The sequence below is a fragment of the Antennarius striatus genome, chromosome 12 (genome assembly GCF_040054535.1).
Source record: "Antennarius striatus isolate MH-2024 chromosome 12, ASM4005453v1, whole genome shotgun sequence".
Classification (NCBI taxonomy): Eukaryota; Metazoa; Chordata; class Actinopteri; order Lophiiformes; family Antennariidae; genus Antennarius; species Antennarius striatus.
This window is the reverse complement of record NC_090787.1, coordinates 2853262-2873109: the sequence shown is the minus strand read 5'-3', so window position 1 is coordinate 2873109 and position 19848 is coordinate 2853262. Positions and strand designations below refer to the sequence as shown.

Sequence of the window (19848 nt, the reverse complement as noted above, 5' to 3'; positions counted from 1 at the left end):
CTTGACTTTCTCTCTCACACTGCGTGTTTGTGTGCAGCCTGAACACAGACGTCCTTTTTCTGGGAAGAAACGCTCAGAAATAACAAAGTGAGATTTCAACATCCACCCCAACACCCCCTGACCAACCCCCCACCCCCCCTGCCTCCTTTGCGGTTTGAGCCAGGGGCAAATTTAAACTAGCGTGGGTCTCTGGCTGGGTAACGGTTGGTATCCGACCCTGTCTACAGACATGTGAACACTCATTTCTGACCACCTCAGTTTAGTCTCTGCGTCGTCCATGAAGCATATAATTTAGATGTTTTTGGCTAAACACAGTCTTTAAGGAGATTCTGAGCGGCTTTAATTTGTGTATTGCTTAAGATGGAGGCGCAGACAAATCGTTCCCAAGAATGTTGTTTTTCTCCAAAGCCACACCAAACTTTTACTTCAATTCTGTGTTTTTGTGTTGTTGTTTTTTAATTACAGTTATTTCCAGACATTAGCATTAACTACGATTAAAAAAAAAAAGGCAACAACGCAAAATTGAAGTAAAAGACATTAGCATCAGAGGAACAAAAGTGAATAATGAAGCAGCAGTGGAGAAGTTTACAAATATTTAAAGATGACTCGAAATGGAGAGGAGAGGAAGACTAAGTGAAAGAGGGAAGTAGAAAATTAGAGAATGAGAAAAAGAGGGACAGAAAGGAAAGAGGAGGAATGGGTTAGATTGACCTTTTAACGACTTCATTCTTCATAATACGGAATTATGGGAGGTTACAGGTTTTATTTTGTTTTTTATATTTCTTGCATAGATGTAGAAAAAGCACAATATCATCAGCAAATGTGATGACCCCGAGCACTATGATAACACCTGTCCTGAAGGGAAGACAGGACCTAAAGTTGGAGAAATGGATGTGATTTAATTTTAGTGTTAAGGATTCGGTTTTCAATGACGATGTCTTAAAGATTTCGTACTGGTAAACAAAAAAGTTTCACCTTCCCTGAGGCAAATTTCTGAAATGTGTTGTCTATCTGAGATAATGGTGTCGTAAAGTGTGCAGATGTTGAGGCGGAGCACCTGTGGATCATCTACCTGCTGTCTTTAGCAGCATCAGCCGTGAGGAAAGGACCACAGGCAGATCAGACATTTTTTCTGCATTTCTTTTTTTTTGCATTTCGACTTTGTTTTGTCGTCGCCACCGGTCATGGATAGCAGAGCTGACAATTACATAGTGTACATAGAATGTGGTCTCATGGCTTCAGGTTAGCAGATGTGGTATCTGCAGGGAGACAGTTGTTGGGGATTAACTGTCCCTGATGGGAGGAATGGAACAAATATGGAACTAAAGTTATATAACGGAAAGAACTTCCAGAAGAGTTTGTGCCGTTCCGTTTCATCACACTGCATTTTGGACATGAGCCCGAAACCCACCGGCGGATGGACCAATCGGACGACTCAAAGGGTTACGGTTATGTCAGAGGCTTTAAAGCCAAATCTGCCTAAAAGCCACTCAGCTCTGCTTTTTACCGGCTTTGCAAATTATTTGTCTGACATGCCGACATAATCTGTGTGTTATTTAGTATTATTATGAGTTCTAGTATAATAAGTGCTGCCCTGTCACTATTCTGTCTGCACAGTCCCATATAAATACAATAAAGTGGTTGTTTCATAAACAAAGTGTGCATTAAGATAATAAGTTCATTCTAAAATAAAATAATATATGATAATTTATTTGAAATTAATAATAATATTCTGAAAGCACGAAAACACAACGCACTTAATTTTAGAACTGGATCTACGAAGTGGTAACTCTTTATTAGTGAGATGGACTCCTCTGGTGAGTCATGTCACACATATGGACACCATGCAGACAAACGGACGGACAACATCTGGCCCAACAAACAAACAGCAAGGCCCTGAAGTGCGTTTTAAACCGTCACAGAGACGGAGCCGCCTCAGGAAAAATTACTGCCTTATAAACACAACAGGCAGGTTTTGGAGGAAGAGCTGATGATGTGTCACCGCCGTTTGGCGTTGCTGACTCCGTGTGTCGTCCGTGTTTTTATAAATGTTGTCTGCTTAGTTTGAAAGACGCCGGTTTCGTCCAAGTGCTGTAATTTGTTTAAGGACGGATTCCAAGTGGGCTGATTTTTCCCAAATGCATTTGCACCGTCGGCAGGTTTCAACTTCGAGGCGTCGATTCTCGGAGAAAACGTGTTGCAAGTTGTTTGCAAAAGGTGCATTTCCCAGTCCTCGATCCTGAGACGGCAAATATAGAAATGTGCATTTTCTTAGATCTAAAATATATTTGTGTCAAAAACAGGATTAAAATATTTGTGCCAGTGGTAATCAAAACAACACATGATGTCATTTTTCATTATCGGGATATTATCCAGGGCTGGGAATGAGGGGTTGGATGTTTTCTTGGCTGGCGTGGAACACAAGCTTTTTGCAGATTGATAATATAGGTCACGCGAAAGAGAACAACTCTGGACAGCTGTTTGGATCTGATGTCACATTCTTGCTCAGGTTATAATTGCACAAAATTGGATAGATTTCAGAGTTCAAATATGCGGGAATTTATTTTCAGCGTTTGAGCGTGCCAATGTAGCGGTATTTAATCAAAACATCCACAAAACATGGGTGTGGTTGTGTCCGTTTTTAGAAAATCTACACATATGCATGTTTTGCCGGCATAGATGATTTACATCTTCTGCCTGGCTTCCCTGAATGGCCTCAAAAGAATCTCACCCTGAAAGAAAAGACGGGGATGCACAGAAAAGGTCCTTAGCCATCGCGTTCTAACCGGGTGGCGTTTCTCCCTGCAGGTGTGCGAGCTCGTTTGCTTCCTCATAGAAAACTGCTGCAGCGTCCTCGGAGAAGACGTCACCTCGCTGTTCAGAGGCTTCAGCCAGAAGAGCAGCGGCAGCGATCACGGTTCAGGTAAGGACTGGGAGTCGGGAAGCTGAGAGGAAGTGTGTCACGGGGAAAGTTGGCGGCGCTCGGGACAAAGACGGCATTGAGGTTTGGACACAGTAGTCGACTTCACCTCGAAATGTTATAACAAGGTGATTTGAGGCTGACTAGCTGACTTTGTGTGTATTCACGTTAGCGTGTGGCTAATTAAGTTACCTAGGCCCTTTCAGGCCTGTTGATTGGGGTCAGCAGATTGACCCGGAGCAATTTTGTTGATTGCCAGGTTGCAAATGTTGCTTAACGGGACACTCTCTTCCTGGCGCAAGAACCAAGCAAGGTCAAGAAGCTCAAAGCAGGATGGAGTTCTGTTCCCCGGCTATGAACTGTGGCTCTGTCCGTTTTTGTTCAGGGGTCATGGTAGTTTTTCTTCATCTGCATTGTGAATGAAGCTTCTATCAGGAGAGAGCAAAAGACCACAAGGATACAGTTATGGTTTTTATTGGTGTAGGTTGACGTGGACATATATTTCCTTTTCCTCGGGAGTCGATTTATCTTAGTTTGGAGATACTCTTATGATGGGCGGGATGACTGCAAAAGTTCCATAACTCATCATTATATCCTTTATGGATTCATCCCCCTCCTAATATATCGTCCTCCCTTTCTTTCCTTTCCATTTTTCCTCTCCCCAGATGTGTCGTCATTCCAGATGAACGACTCGTCCTACGACAGTCTGGAGAACGAGCTGAACGACGAGCCTGAGTCTCCCTACCAGGAGAAGCTGCCGCTCCGGGACAAGGACAAGCCGGACAGTCGCAGCCGTGACTCCGTCATCACGCTCAGCGACTGCGACCCTGATCCCGACCCGGAGGCCAACCTCTTGCTCCAGCTCCCCCCTCTGGCCAGGCCCAGGAGGTTTAGTCCCGCGGTTCGACAGAACCGCTCCCGTCAGGCTAACGGACCAACCCAGGGTCCGAGGAGGCTGAGGAGGAGTTCAGAGCCCGCCTTGGCCCTGGCAAGCACGACACCTCCTGGGACAGTGATCGTTCATACCAATAACCACCACGCGCCATTGAGGAAGGCGAGCTATGACGCCGCCATGGAGGGGGAGGAGGATGAAGTGTTTTTGGAGCAAGGATTGATCGGGTTGCAGCTGAAGGAGGAGGAAGAGGCTGGATGTGAGAAAGTAGGCGCGAAAGTCCAGAACAGCGGCCGAAGGAAGATGAAGCACATCCCGCCGCCTCCGTTGCGACTTGATGCCAGCTGTTCCAGCCTGTCATCGCCGGCGACCTCACCCACAGGGTCCTCCCTTAGCTCCCTGGACTCCGCCTTCTCCCAGTACTCCACTGACTACCCCACCGCTGGGGCCGTTCCATTGGCTGAACCTGCTCCTGTCTCCCCCGCCGGTCCTGGGCGACACCAGCTGTCTCCCAGGGGCTCCCCTCCTCAGAGCGAAGCCCCGCCTCATTGGCCAAAGCCCGCCCAAGCCCCTCGAAGCAGCCAAGCCCCTTCTCATTCTCATGGCCTTCACCCAAATACGTGGTTCAAGAAAGAACGGCGCCTGTCGCTAAGGCAACCGGATAACGGGCTTACGGAGGACGACTTACCGGCGGTGAACAGTAGGACCCAACCAATCACTAATGGCGTCTCCAGCAGCGGCCAGGATGCCGCGACGGTCAACCAAACCTGCCAAAGGAGATCCAGCAACCCTCCGTCCTACCAGCAGGCTCTAATGCAGCTCCATAGGGGGCGCTCTCCGTTCTACAGGGGCACAGAGAAACCCCTGACGGTCCGAGAGCTGAGGCAGCTCAGCGATCAGACCTCCACCTACAGACCCCCGGTGGTTCCGAGTTCCCCTAACAGCCCCAAACAGACAGGAAGTGAGGGTCTAGAGGGGCCGGCTAGAAACGAGTGCATGCAGCCTCCGCAGGGGGTTTTCTACGGACAGAGCTCAACCACTCTGGTGCTGCAGAGACAGAAGTCTCACCCTGTTGAGGACCACAAAGCGAGGACTCTAGATCTTTCCCGTCGAGCATCAGAACCCAGCAAGGTCATCGCGAACTTTGCAGCCAGTCTCACTCTGGACAGACGTCGCACTTCAAAAACTCAGACCCAAAACGGCCGCCTGAGAGTGTCAGAGGTGGAGCCAAACCACGCCACGCCGCGCTTTTGCCTGTCTCCCACGGCCACCCAGGCCGTCAGGAACTACTTTACCTCCCAGGCTGAGGATGAGGACGATGTCTGCCTGAGGAGGAGTCAGGAGGTGGCGCTGGCCATCGTGCAGGGAAAGAAGGAATGGCAGAGCCGGAGGTGCAGCGACCCAAGAGCGGACGAGTTTGGTCAGCTGTTCTTTGCTGAAGAGTCATACGTGTAAATAAGAACCTGTACAAACTGTGTATGTGTTTGTTTTATACGTTCAGTTGTGTTCATCTGTACTTGTTACCCATGCGATATATTCCTCTTTGACGTTCTTGCAGATGTAATCCAATGCCAACACTTTACTGTAACGGTACATACAGAGTTCAAAGGTACACTTTCTGCTTTGGTGAAGTTGTTGGTTATAATTATCACAGTTTATATATATTTTTAGTAACTGAGTCTCTGGTTCCTCTGAAAAATGTTCTTCTCTGGTGGTGTCCTTGTTTTGCCTTTGGAATTGGTTTTCAGTCTCTAATGGAAACAAACTGAAAGAAGAGAATTTCTTCTTGTTCTTGTTCTTATTGTTCTTGTTCTTATTGTTCCTGTTCTTATTTATCTTGTTCTTATTGTTCTTCTTCTCCTTCTCCTCCTCCTCCTCTTCATAAACTTAAATCATCTTTTTTTTTTTTAGTCAGGAAGAACATCCTAAAACTGACTGGAAATCAATTCCAAGACAAGAACAGGAAAAGTTTGGATCAATTTTGATAAGATTTGCTTCAAAACATTTGATTCTATTGTAAAATAAATCGTCTATGTTCTTTTTTGCGCACAGAAACACACGAAGGTCACATTTTTTTTAGAAGATAAATTGCTAAATGTTTGCTGTCTGTGGCAAAAAATATATAGTCGTGACGACTGCCGTGTCTTCATCCAAGCTTTATCCACAACACCTGCGATGTAAAGAATGCCAGAGGAGGGACGTTTTGTAGACGTTTTTATTCCCTAAGAAAATGTTTTATCAGAAGTCCATAAAGGCATCTGCAACTGTTTTTTTTTATTGCTATTGAATTTGTAAAGTGAAATATTGTCGTTTGTCTAAATCGGTGAATCAGTCGGGTATTTATTCGTGTGGGCCGAGTTTCCAGACACACAGCAGGCAGTGTTGTCCTCTGTAGCTCTGGTTTCTATCACTGTGATCCAGGAGGGAGGGGGCGGGGTGAGAAGGCAAACCGTCTGTGTGTGTTCGGAATGTTGCTGAATGTGATGTGATGGTCGACAGAGTGTCCTGAGCAGGAATGTGTGGAAACGTGAGAAATCTCGCTTTTATAGCACTTCATTCATTTTACCCAGAAATCCTTTCACAGGAATGACAAGGACACAGCCTACAGTGTGTGTGTGTGTGTGTGTGTGTGTGTGTGTGTGTGTGTGTGTGTGTGTGTGTGTGTGTGTGTGTTTAACTATTGTTGTTTTGTCCATCACATGATCTTTCTGTTCCAGTGCTGACACTTGGCGATAAATGACTGTGTTCCACGTGCGTCGTTCATTTCACCAGAAATCCACAGATAATTTATGACCAGTTTTCCGCGTTAACAGTGTTATCATTAACTTCACATATCTCCTCCACAGGCTCACACACACACTGGAATAAGGCCATATTAATGTTAAGTGTCTCAAAAAGTACTTCCTCCTGCTTTATCAATGTTATCCCCATTACAGTGAGTCCTGTTCTTTGTATAATTTTCATATTTATGATGCAGAATACATAATTATATATAAATATATTCCCTTATTTGGTATGTTGTGTGACAAAAAAATCAAATGTGTATTTTTATACATGCCAATTCTGCTGCTGCTGCTGTCTCCATTAAAAAGTATATTTGCTATAAAATGCACCATTTGTATATTGTGTACATCTGACAGAATACCGTTGATTATAATAAATGTTGCTGTTGTTGAAACTACTTTGCGGGTGGAAATGAGTATGTTTTTCGTTGGTCGTTGATTGATTAAAGTTGAACTTTTTCTGACGGCATCATGGAAACAGAACTTGAGTGGTCAATTGAATCAGTGATTCGACACTCATGGTCGTCAGAATGAGCAGCAATACAGTCTGGAGGCCTTGAGTTTTCAATTAAAAAAACTTTATTCATCCCCATGGGGCAATTGAAGGCACATAAAGCAGTATTGGTGCAACAGACAGGATTGGTGCCAAGAAGGAAATGCAGAAACCAAAGAGCAAAAACCTGACTCAATACATAGGAAAACGTAAAAACAAATGTAAAGCAAACATAAATTTGTTGGAAAATGTCAGTGTAAAACCTCTAAATTCACCGCCGACTGCATCGGAGTTTTGGGTTCCATCAGGATTCGGTGGATAACGACATAAGGGTGTGTTTGAGAACAGCTGCTAGCAGGAGTTTTATTTTTCTTTATCTTTAATCCTATTTGTTCAAACAGTTGGCCGATGAGCAGCAGAATTTATCTCCCTGAGACGAATGCCTGCAGGTGAACAAACAGTACTTCACTGGAGAGAGGCAGCCGATAAATCTAGTGTTGAGGTGAGGCGTCACGTGTGACATAATCCCGAGTTTCAACTCAGGATTAATAAAGTATCCAGCAGTCAATCCATCCAGTAAAATAACACATTTAGCATCCACTGCAGAAACGTCGGTGCTGTTTCGACTGTTATTACGGCTCAACTACATTAACTTCAGATTGCATTCATGAAACTCTAGATTGACATATAATCTGTGCATAGAGCGAGAAATATAACTGAGCTCTGAGTCACGGATTAATTTGTTTTAATACTGATGCCAAAAATCTCATTTTGAAGTACGGATGTTAAATATCTGGGAAGATCCAGATAACATGGGATATAGAATAATCTATAGAGACACATGAAAGCTGTGGAGGAGTCTGGGTTTAGATGAACATTTTAGTGCCTTCACATTAAAAGTTCCTCTTTAATAGCTGATTTATTGCCCCCCGCCCCATGGGGTGACTGCAGACACGTGAGCTGTATAAACACACTGGTGACTGTAACCGACCGTATCACCCTAGAGATGCAGCATCACGTGTGTGCTGGAAAAAAAGGTTTGTGTGTTTTGAGGACAGTAGATGCTGCAGAGTTGTGTTGTTTCCATGGTGACACTTCATTCATCTTTGGCCACACAGAAGTTGACAGTCGTCCGTCTTAGAAAGACATTAAAGGAACGTCTGTGGCGAGGCTCATACCTGAGGAAGGAGCGTCTGCAGGCATCTCCAAGCTCAGGTTAACACCCAGAAACATCCCATAAATATATTTCCATGTAGTGAAGCATGTGCCTCAGATGTAATGTTAGGGTTCATGGCAAATAGCAACCAGCTGTTGAAACATGATTAATGCAGCTGTCATCGGTTAACAAAAGAAATACTTGGAGATAAACGCACCGTTGCCAAAAATGTCAAGACATCTGTGGGAATATTTTCCGCTGCCAGCTCGTCGCAGCAGAGGCAAATCTCACCGTGTGTTCTGGGACGTGGAACGTGATGATGGAGGGGAGAATATTTGTGGGTAATTGTAGCTCAGATCACCTGACAGGAAGTTTACCTGTGCATCTGCTCGACCATCAGTGAAGAAGAGGAAAACATCTGCATGGGAAACAAGGACATTCCGTAAAGCCCCCACGGGAAAACTGCAATCAAAATACAGTTGGGATGGTAACACTGGAAAGTTTTAAATGTGAATATTAATCAACTTTATTTGAGGCCAAAATTATTAAACAAAGACAAACGCTGTGGTTCTATTTCAAAATAAAAGACCTCAATTCCTTGAAAAACGTCATTCATAATTAGGAACACTGATGATGAGGAAATGACATCGTAAAGCAAGCATGAAGTTAATAAATATAATCGTGTGTGCAGATGTTTATATTCACCAAATGGCAGCTTAGCACAGCTTCCCGTGTCCAAATAGGTTCGAGCTGCATGGAGCGAATCCTCTGGATCCTTCGCCGTCGTCCTGATCCACAGAGACAGATCACATCTGCAGCAGCTGTGGAATCTGTTCTCCTTCCCAATCCGGCTGGGTCCAGAACGAATCGCAGCAGAGTGAGTCCTTCAGTCTTTTCTGCTCCTTTTCTGAGCCAAAATGCTATTTTTAATTCATCCTGCGTCCTAAATGTAAAAAGGATCCATCATGGCCAATCAAAACAACAAGTTTCTGAAGAGATTTCTTAACTTGAGTGACGTGAGAAGCTTCCAGGAGGTATTCTTACCTCCAGGATCAAGGAAAATAATTAATAGAATGATAAATACATTAAAAAAGCCAACATTCAGGAGTCCTGGCGTTTCGGCGAGATGTCCGTCTTGGATCCAGATTGGTTGTTTTCATCAGTCTAAAAACTGAAATAGATCTGGATCAAGGAAAATCCCTTTTATCTCATAAGCTACTCATGATAAATAAATGATTCCAAATGCCTGGAGTTGACAGATGAGGGAACCTTCTTAGTTTGGAATGAGCCAGATCTGAGTGAAGCGGCGTAACTATGGCAACACCAGAAACTATTCATTGCTTTCATTGTGAAATCGCTTCTGTTTTTTTTTTGTTTTTTTTTGTGAGAACGCACTGGTTTCCAGTCGACTCCTCTCCCCCCCTACCAATCAGCTGCGGTGATACAGGTGAGGGTCACACTTAGAGAACCTCGGACGGTCGCCTGGCAACAGCAGTCGCTTGTTTTCACAGGGATTTCACGTTTCAGAGCTGCACGGGCTTCTTGACAAGGTGTGTGCAATGAGGTCACATCTGATAAGACCTGTTTTCTGATACGATCTATTTCCTGATAAAATCTAATTTCTATCAAAGCAGCGTTCGCTTGTTTTCCACTCCTAAAACTTGAACACTCGCTCTCCTCAAAAGGCATTCGACTCCCTGCAGAGGGAGCCCAGTGATATTCCCAGACGTGGTTTTTTTTCTAACACACTCTCTGCAGAAACAATTGTGTTGCAATGAAAATCGGCCCCTAAACCCCCCTCCAACTCCCCCTTGTCAGGCTAACAGGACCCCACATCTGATGTCCATTAGGTTTCCATGTGCAGCTGAAATGGCACTGACATAAGAATAACTCCACGCCAACTCGCATCCCATTTTACAATCCCATGATGGACGGAGCTGCTGTAAAAAGAACCGAGCATATTCCAAAGGATTATTGCTTCTTCCCAAACTGGAGCCCACAAATATGATTGTGTGACGGTTTATGGGACTCTGGTGGAAAAACACGTCACATATTTGTTTGACATTTTTACATCTAAATACTGAAAATTGCAGGAACACCACCGGGGGCGGCGGGGGGGGCAGTTTGAGACCTCCAACAAAGTCAAGTTGCATAACAGGAAGGAAAATTGATGCGTTACGACACAAAGGAATGAAAGAGGAACACAAAGAGACAGACAACGGTGAAGGAGGGATGATGTAAACCCGTCGTCGTGCACCTGTCTGTTCCCGTACATGTACATACGTGTGCAATGTCTGTCGGAATGTTTGTGTGTTCCCTCAACTAATAGCCGTGTGTGAGGGCGACGTGACGCAAACGCCCACCCTCCATCGTGGACTTGTTTGAAACGGGGCGCTCGGCTGACGTCGGCGCTGATAGTCGATAACAGGTTTGTGTAGAACTAGAATAGTTTCCTTCTTACGCCTGAGAGGATTCTGTGTCGAAGGGTGAGGGTTCAACAGAATTGGGACGCGGCCGTCATGGCTGTGGGTGATGGAGGGCCAGGAGAAAGCCTCTGTACAGATTCCAGATTTCTGTACTGTGACCTTGCTCAGAAAAACATCTCCTGTCTGCAAAACGCAGGGAAACCTCAAACGGGCGCTTGCCGCCATTTTCCACATTTGATTTACAGGCGTGTTCCTTTCATGTGTGGGGGGCGGTGGGGGGGGGGGGGGGTTGGTGAAGGTGGGCGGAGACGCCACACGGCTCCGACCTTTACTGGCATTAAAAGAGACAGATTAGGCTAAACTTTCATCTGCCGCTTTGTGATTGCCGACAAGTCCGTCATTCATGTTCCTGATGGAATAAATGCCAAATCCCTTCCTCTCATCTCCGCAGGGATGAGGGGAAACCCGGATTATTTCTGAGGGAATCCCTTCCTATCAGAATAAAGAATGTATATAGCATTTATTTGTAGGTGGTCATCGTGACGCTTAGAAGACATTCAGAATTTTCAAAACACATTGTATTTTTCAAACCTGGCGAGCGCCAGCGTTGGATGGAGTGTGTTTGTTTTCCTGTAGTTATGAAACACAATCCAGGAGGTCCAGTGTGAGTAACAGATCTATAACTCAGAGGCCTCATCTGATGCCAGAACGCTGCACGGAGGTTCATCGTGTTACCAGACTCTGGAAACTCAAGACCATGGAAATAATTTTACCTTTCGTGGCTAAGTTTTGGAGCTAAACAGTGGAAACACAGCCTCTGTTGTAGAAAGATCAGCTTCTCTCCTCTGGATGCTAACAGGATGCTAAGCTACACCTCCACGTGAGCTCCTGCTGTTAACCCCTCTGACCTTTAACAGCGGTGAAAGTGAACGGCCTTCCTGCTGAGGATCGATGAGGAACTATAATTAGGATGTCCTTTGTTGTGGTTTGCGACAACCAAGCGAGACGGGGTGGTGGGGGGGGAACGAGGCGGTGGCGACGGCCTTTGAATAAACCTGATGACATCACCAGCCGGTGATTCCCTCTGGTTGATATCAAGGCTTCAGAGGCGCCGGAACTCGTCTGGAGTCCATCGTGTCGATCCTGCAGCCGTTTCCGCTCGTCTCTTATTTTGAAAAGGTGTCGAGCAAAACCTGTGGCAGGGTCGATTTTTTAGTGCCCCGGGCTCATCCTCAGATTCTTGTTACCTAATCTGGTTAACATGGAGCATCCTTCATGCCTCATCTACTGTAAGGAAGCCTTCTCTGTGGCTTCACCTGAACGGATGACCCGATGACCGATGAAGCCCTGAGGCTAATTCCTCCTTTGTCGGTTCCTGCCCTGCTCAGTCAGAGTAATTTACATCACAATAAAACATTTCTGTCACTCAGCGAAACCTCCTGACGTCACAAAAAACAACATATTTTACGGTGAACTGGAGAAAACAACAAACGTCATGTCACGGTACTTCCTAAAAGAGGAGGAACGATCCTAGAACGATAGCTGCATGTAGAAAAAAACTAGTAGAGTTTGTTCATTTTGAAACTGCATGATGTCACAGAAATAACTTGGCAGGCTGGTTGGGTGTGGATGAAAGCGTGGGCCGCATTGTGTGTGCGTTTTCCTCCTTATTACCTCCACACAGGCGGCCATTATACTCCCGACCTCCGATCCGCTTACATAAGCTCCTTTGTTTACTACGCTAAGGCCTTTTTCCAGTTTGTGAGCATGGTTAAAATACATGGTGTGCTCTGCAGGCCTGTCTGTAGGCAATGCATTGTGGGTGGGTGTGTGTTCACCTAGGTTTGGATAAGTGCTCAGGTTATCTCGGTCAAACGGAGAACAAAAACAAAGACAGAGGTGGTGACAATGTCCAAAACATAAAATCTGGAATGTTCTAATCTTCCAGTGAGGCCCGAGGGCTTCACGATGAAACCGCAAACCACGTCCCATCCGCTTCCAGTCCCTCGAATCCTTCCAGTGCAACCTTTGACCTTTTGTATTCAGAGGCAGGAAAGACGTGGCTCCTCGCGGTGTTGAGCTTTTTATCTGCTTCCTCCCCTGCGAGCGAATTTAATAAATATCAAAGTGTTCTGCATTAATCGCCGGATTTGATCCGGCCTGCTGTTGTTCGTTCCCTCCATCTGACCCCGCCCTTGTGCGGGCGCCAACTCCCGACCTGCATGTAAAACTTCACTCACCGGGGAAAGTCAAAATGTCTCGACTGGTTTTCATTTCCGTAACGTGTCAGCATCTGGACTCAATAGAAATGACATGTGTGACATCATCGGTGATATAATCACTGGACTGGACTTTATTTCTTAAAGGAAGGAGTCAACATTGAGCGAACGTTTCGGTCAACGCTGCAGATCGAAGCCGAAGTAGTTACATAACCAGTCCGTCTGCGCCATAGACGACAAAGAGATTATTTTATAGAACTTTTCACAGTGCTCTTAGGGATATTTTGTTCTTCACGTCGATCTGGTTTCAGTTGGAATAACTACAGCAGCGTTTTACAGGGGAAAAAATGCAGCATTAAGTAAAGATAAAACGATAATTTCTAACTTTTCAACGCCATAAATTGACAAAAAACAAATAAAGACAAACAGAAATGTTGCTGAATCTTTGCTGCATAATTAACAGAACATGTGAATCCTGTTCTTCAGGCTACTTTGTCCTGCTGTGGCTCAGGTCACAAACGCAGCTGTTTGAATACCAAGAAAAAAGAAGACAAGAATAATTTTTGAACTAATATTACATAAATCAGTTCAATCAGCTGCGGCTTTGCCCCATCTGTGGGCAGATTATGTCTGAAACATCATCAGATGACGTACTAATCAGCGATTACAGCAGAAGGAACAACTTCCAGGTTTTCAGCGGCTTCATAAATCCTTCTGAGGGATTTGATCCACAAATACCCTCAAATCTGATTAATGTCATCAATGTAAGTGGCTCAAAGAGGATTTGCCCCCATCAGACTCATATCTGACAAACTGAACAATAAGAGAAGGAAAACTAATATTCAGACGTGCCCCCCCCACCCCCACCCCCACACCCCATCACTGGTGGGAGGGTAATCCTCCCCGCTGACCTGCTTTCTGCTCAGGTATTAGCTCAGAGGTCACCGGGGGAGACGGAGTTCACCGGCTGTCGTTCACGGTGATTTTAGTATTTGATTTATGAATGAAACCATTTATTTCTAGACTAAAGAGAAGCTTTTGAGTTTATAAAGTGTGCAACAGACTGAAACAGGAACTAAACTAAATATAGTCAGAGTCAAAGTCAACTTTATTGTCAAATATGCCGTATATGCACGACATATAGCACAGATGAAATTACAGTCCTCTCAGACCCACAGACCGCTAGCGTTATTTCTCCGAGGATCCTACTGTGAACCAGAAACTAAAATCAGACCAGATAAATTGAGAGGTGAGAGGTGGGGTACACTCCGAATGAGTCGCCAGCCCATTGCAAGGTCACATGAAAGAGAAAACAGTCGGTCACGCACACATTCACACCTACGAGCAATTTAGAACCAATCAGTTTACCTCATTTGCATGGTTTTGGAGGTTGGAGGAAGCCGGAGAGCCCAGACAAGGGAGAACATAAAAACTCAGATAAGAACAATAAAAGTAAAGGTGAAACTTTCTCCTTGACCCTTCAGGCCCCTCTAATCTCAAACGACCTCATCGCCGCCGCTCCTCCTCCTCGTGGAGCTCACCAGGTGTCGGAAGGCAATTAGACGTCTGAGAGGCTGTTTTGGCTTCCAGGTCCTGAACCAATAGGAAAGCTGGGATCGCACATGAGGAGCGAGGATGCAGAGGTCATCCAGAGACTAATCCCTCCATCTCCTGAACTCGACCACTCCCAACATTCCTCTCCCGGCTTCCTCCCTCCGTCACGGAGACGAGACGTGGTGAACGTCTGAATCTGGTAAGGAACAGAGGAATGTGAATGTCTGGAGAAGCAGGACAATCCGATATCGATTCGGACAATTTATTGATCAAATACAGATATTTATTTGGAGCCGGAGTAGTTCCTGGACAGCAGCTGATGTGAATCTCTTTGGCCAGAATTTAACTCCCCTCGCTTCAGTTTTTCCTCCCAGCTCACGTGTTGCAGCGAGAGGCCAAACAAGGTCCTCCAACGAGATCGCCGAGTTTAACATCTGCAATTCTGGATCCGACGGTGGAGATGTTCTGTTACAGGATGGAAAAACGACAAAGTATTGCTCCAGGAACAGAAAAAAAATAATCAGCGTTCCATGAAACAAAGTAGAGCTGGTAAATATTTCGTCGCACCGGGGGCTACAGTCGATCACGAGGAGGGAGAGATCTGAGAAAAAGCGAGAAGAAGATAGACGGAGTGCCGAAAATGAAAGAGCTGTCAAGTTCAAAAAAGGCATCTCTATCTTTGCTAAAAGCAATGTGTCAAGTAGGGGAGGCAGAGGTCAAAGGTCAAATCTTCAGAAGAACGAGACAGAGCGAAGTGAATGCAGGAGAAAAAAAATGACTTTGTTGTGTTTCAGAATTTTAATCCTCACCTCCACAGCTTTCAGCGAAGAAGTGACGGGACAAAGCAGAACCGAGTCCATAGAGTAAATATTTTATTTAAACGGCTGCACCTGCTCAGACTCACCGGTTACCGGAGGCGGAGAAGGAAGAGGCGGATTCCAGATCAAGAGGATTCTAATGTGGTTGTTGGCCGGTGCAGTGGCGGTCGGTGCTCCTTTTGAATTCCGTGTTCATTTAAACATGCAAGCAGGCATCAGCACAGCGACACGCTAATGATATCAGATGCACGCATCTGGCAGCGAGGCGAGATGATTGTCTACAAAAAAGAAAATAAAAGCAAAGGTCTGTAGGGTTCAGGTGGCTTCAAGTCAAATATAGACGTGACATTTAAATACCAAACCCTCTTGTCGACGGTGCGACCAAAGAATGGATTTGGAGATGGCCTGGAGAGGGATTAAAGGTCGCCGAAGGAGAAGAGTTAACCTCTGATAGTGCCGCCTGCTAACAGATGCTAACATCCTAGAAATTCAAATTAGCTTTTTATGCAAACCTTGAATTATGATGATTTCAAGGCCATTTTTTTAGGCTGTTGAGGGACAAAAAGAGATGAACCAAACGTGACGTCAATCCGACCGTACTTTCTTAATCTCACTTCCCGCCGCCAACATTCACGCGTGGTCGAATGTAAACACAGATCCCGTGTGTTTCTGTGGGATTATCGACAGTATCGTCTGTGTTTACCACAGCACTCTACTGTTGTTTAAACTGCTTACACCAGCCAGGGAGATGAACCCCTTCCACGTGATTTCACGAAACCAAAATGGAAGCGGGGTTACGAACACAGATTTTAAAAAAAAATACCCTAAATAACCATCGTTCAACTGAGACATTACAGGTCACCTGCAGTCAATCAGCACACACACACACACACACACACACACACACACACACACACTGAAACAGGTTCCTCCCTCTGTGTGAAGATTCCCAGGGATGATTTTATCATCTCAATACCAAAATAGGTCAGACTGCAAGACGGCCAATGAGAGTGGAGGATGAGAACATGTGATCCACACGGCCTTGGACGCATCGGCAGGGAACACGCTTCTATTTGTGAAGCAGCATCACGACTCCTGGAAGGAGGTCAGGAGGGGTCGTTCCACAGGTCTGTGGGCCGGCGGCTGCCAGCTAGTAAATCAAGATGCTCCAGCGATTAGTCTGTACCACTGATGGTTCCTGTGTGGAAAACATGGATATAAAAGCATTTAACCTTACCTGGAAGAAACCCCAGTGATCTCTGGATTTCATTTGATGCTAAACCCTTAAGAAAGAAATGTAATCTCACTGAACCAATCACGTGATCAATAAACACATCAAAACCTTTTTCCGTGTCTAAAAGCCTCGGCTGGATCTCTGCTCTCCCTCTCTGACTTTATCTCCCGTTCTCTCTGCTGTTACTCTCTTCCTCTTCTGCTTCTTGTCACGTCGAATTTCCATTTCAACTTCACTTCATTCCCCCTCCTGCATTCTGTTTCAGGATCTTTGATGTTGAGCTTCTGCTGTTGCCACGGCGACACCGAGGGTCCCGGGACCGGTGGGCTGCAAGCCATAGAGTGGTGTTGAAATAATCCTGCAAAACCTTTTCTGTTTATGTACAGCAGAGAAAAGAGTTTTAACCCTGATCAGTTTTATAACAATTTCTTCAAGCCATTTTCATTTCTGTCCCTGTTTCACCCCCCCCAAAAAAACCCCCAAACAAACACTGATAACAATGTGTTTTACAATAATTTAATGCCTTCACATTTTCCAACCAGTGTTTATTATTCCACCTGAATATTCCGTTTGGCGATCGGAGGGTTCTGTTTCTCCTCTGCGCCGCTGAAAACATGGCGTCACCTCACAGCGTAGGCCAAACTCAGCCTCGACTACTCGCGTCTGTTTGGGTCCGGTTGCCAGAGCCTGACACCCAAACAGAACCCACATCACAGATATTAACAAGCTGAACTCTGTCCACATGAAGAATGGAGCAGGAGATATCTGATGACAGTTAAAGTCATATCTCTGAAACTATCTGGCTGAGAGAAATTAAGAGAAGCAGGTTTATTTTCCTGTCGGGCAGCAGAAAGGTTCCTAAGGTCCAAAAGCTAAAACAAATAGCAGAAGTGGAGTTATGAGGTCGATGAAGGCTACCAAGAACGAGCTGTGCGCTCTCTAGCCAATAAGAACCGCAGCCATCATTAAATGTTATTTACTTTAAATCTGCTTTAATGTGTTTTAAATTCTACAAGCATGATTTTATCTTTCTTTATTGTATACAAAGACTTCAGGCTCATAATCTCTGTGTGTCTCGGCCTCATAATGTACGTCCTATTCCAATAAAGAAAAAGTGGAAAGTCATTTCATGGAGCTGTAATATTTAGCAAACATGACTCGTACAAGAGTAAATGATGTGTTAGTTAGGTCTATTTTCAGCAGTGGATTAATACAGTGTTTTTTTACCAGCATAATGCATCTGGGATGAGTCAGAATGAATTATTATGTGTATTCATTGGAATGAGCCAACATGTCGCCCTGTAGCAGGGCGGCTTTTTTCTTTTGCGGCGTTCCATAAGGCGGAGAAACGGACGAAATTTAGTGGCGTTAATTTGCCAGAAGTTCTTGAGTGATAAAGTCATCAACTGTTCAGCAGATGGAGTTGATAAACTAAAAAACAAAGGAGATAAAAATGAGGATGGCAGATATTATAAGGTAGTTTATAAAAAAGATTGGAACATTGTGTGAAAATAGAGGTTTACAAGCTGTACTATAAATCATTTACAACATCTCACTTGACTGTTTAAATGCCACAGAGCTCGTTCAATCACACCAACAAGCCACATCAAACCATCCCCTTGTGTAAATACACTGACCATTGTGAGCGTAGTGTAAAGTAACCTGTAATGAGGTCATAATGAGAACCGAGGGCTGGACTGATTCGTCCATCAAACAAGACAAACCTCTGTTTGCTTACACTTCAGACAGTCCTTAGCCAATGAAAGCCATGTGCAAACATGTATAAAGATTAAACTGTGAAGTTATGATTGCTTAATGTTTATAACAAGGTCAACAGGTGGTGTTCTAACACAGGGTGGGGATTTACTGCCCCCGTGTGGCAAGAGCGAGAACCTCCAGTCAGATTTTAAAACCCTTTGTCCCCCTGAAATGTCTGATTCTGGGCTGGATTGACCCTCATAAAAACATCCTAATCAGATTTTTAAAAAACGTAATAATTAATCGTGCACAGAGGGAGCGTGGGTGAAAGGGGTCACGCTTCAATGTTTCCCTTAAGGATATAAAAACCTGCAGGCTGGCATTAATAATTATCACATGGGACGATTAGCCTGAAGCGCTGTGAGGAGGTCAATGTGAAGTGACCTTTTCTTTGGATCTTCTAATGAAAGACGACAGTTCAAAGATGCTATTTAATACCACACAGCTTCAGGTACTGTCACGACTCAGCTCAGCTCTGATTGGTCAACTCCCGACATGAGCTTCTTTAAGAAGCTAAGAAAAAACAGACTGATGCAAAAAACTTTTTACAGCTTTTAATAAAAAAAAACTCCCATTTTTATTGGTAATACAGGAAATGGAGGCAGATCTTCTGCAGAACTGAGACTTTGTATCTCCTGTTGCCACGGAAACTAACAAACCACCTGCAATACCGCAAATGACCACAAGGTGTCGCCATTGTACCGCAAAAAACAGCAAAAACCTGCGCAACAACCGTTAACCGTGAAAACGTCATAGCTGTAACTGCAAAACAAAATAAACACAATTTCAATAAATGAAGAGAGAAAATTGAACATTTAGATAAAATTTAAAATGACCAACAAACTAACAAAACGTTTAGATAACAGCACGACTAGAAAGCTGCATCTTAGCAGCATTTCAGATGTTTATGGGCTGTTGTTACATATTTTCCTCCATAAAAACAGAGATGTAAGCGTTTTGTAATTTTTTAAAAAAATATATAAGAAATCATAGTCTGATGAGCGCTGCTGGCAAATGAAAAAGAGAGGACTCAGAAACTGTGACTATCATGAAAGCATTAAAATAAATTTTCTCTTATCGGGTCTGCTGTACATTTAATCCGAGCATTAGTCAGACTCTCCTCACATTTCTGTCAGTGATTTTAAAAAAAAACAGGTCAGGGATGCAAATTGACGAATCGACCTCCAAAGAGAGCCATCATCATAATCTGACCTCCATTTTCGACAGGCTTCTCCTGCGCTGTCCTCGTGATGAAGCGGCTGACATTCGAGTCAGCAGTGCTGTCCCACACACTGTGTTTGACCGATTGGAAATACATGTTGGGGGGGGGGGGACATCCCAAAACTTGTGTGGGCAAAGAGAGAAATCGATAAATTATTAATTTCATTCTGCGGTTCCAAACACTTAGACTACATTTTGAGGTTTCGCAGTAGTGAGTATTTAATTTCAGCAAGATTAGGTTGAGTGCATGTTTGCGGGATTGTACAGAAATATAGCAAAATATAACTGTAATGATGATATTTACAAAAAGTGTCATTAGATTATTTAATTTGTTAGGGATTATTTATCGTTTTGCTTACATGCTCAAAACTAGT

The 19848-nt window shown here is 44.4% G+C and overlaps 1 protein-coding gene across 2 annotated transcripts in view; it reads left to right on the top strand.

The window, feature by feature from the left end:
- The window catches only part of arhgap20 (Rho GTPase activating protein 20), a 38953-nt gene extending 31959 nt beyond the window's left edge, over window positions 1–6994 (top strand). For both annotated transcript variants that reach the window (XM_068329566.1, XM_068329565.1), the window contains exons 14-15: window positions 2809–2923; window positions 3586–6994. In XM_068329566.1, the coding sequence (XP_068185667.1) occupies window positions 2809–2923; window positions 3586–5267 (1797 nt within the window). In that variant the 3' untranslated portion in view covers window positions 5268–6994. The remainder of the gene's footprint in view (window positions 1–2808; window positions 2924–3585) is intronic.
- The last annotated feature ends 12854 nt before the right edge of the window (window positions 6995–19848 follow it).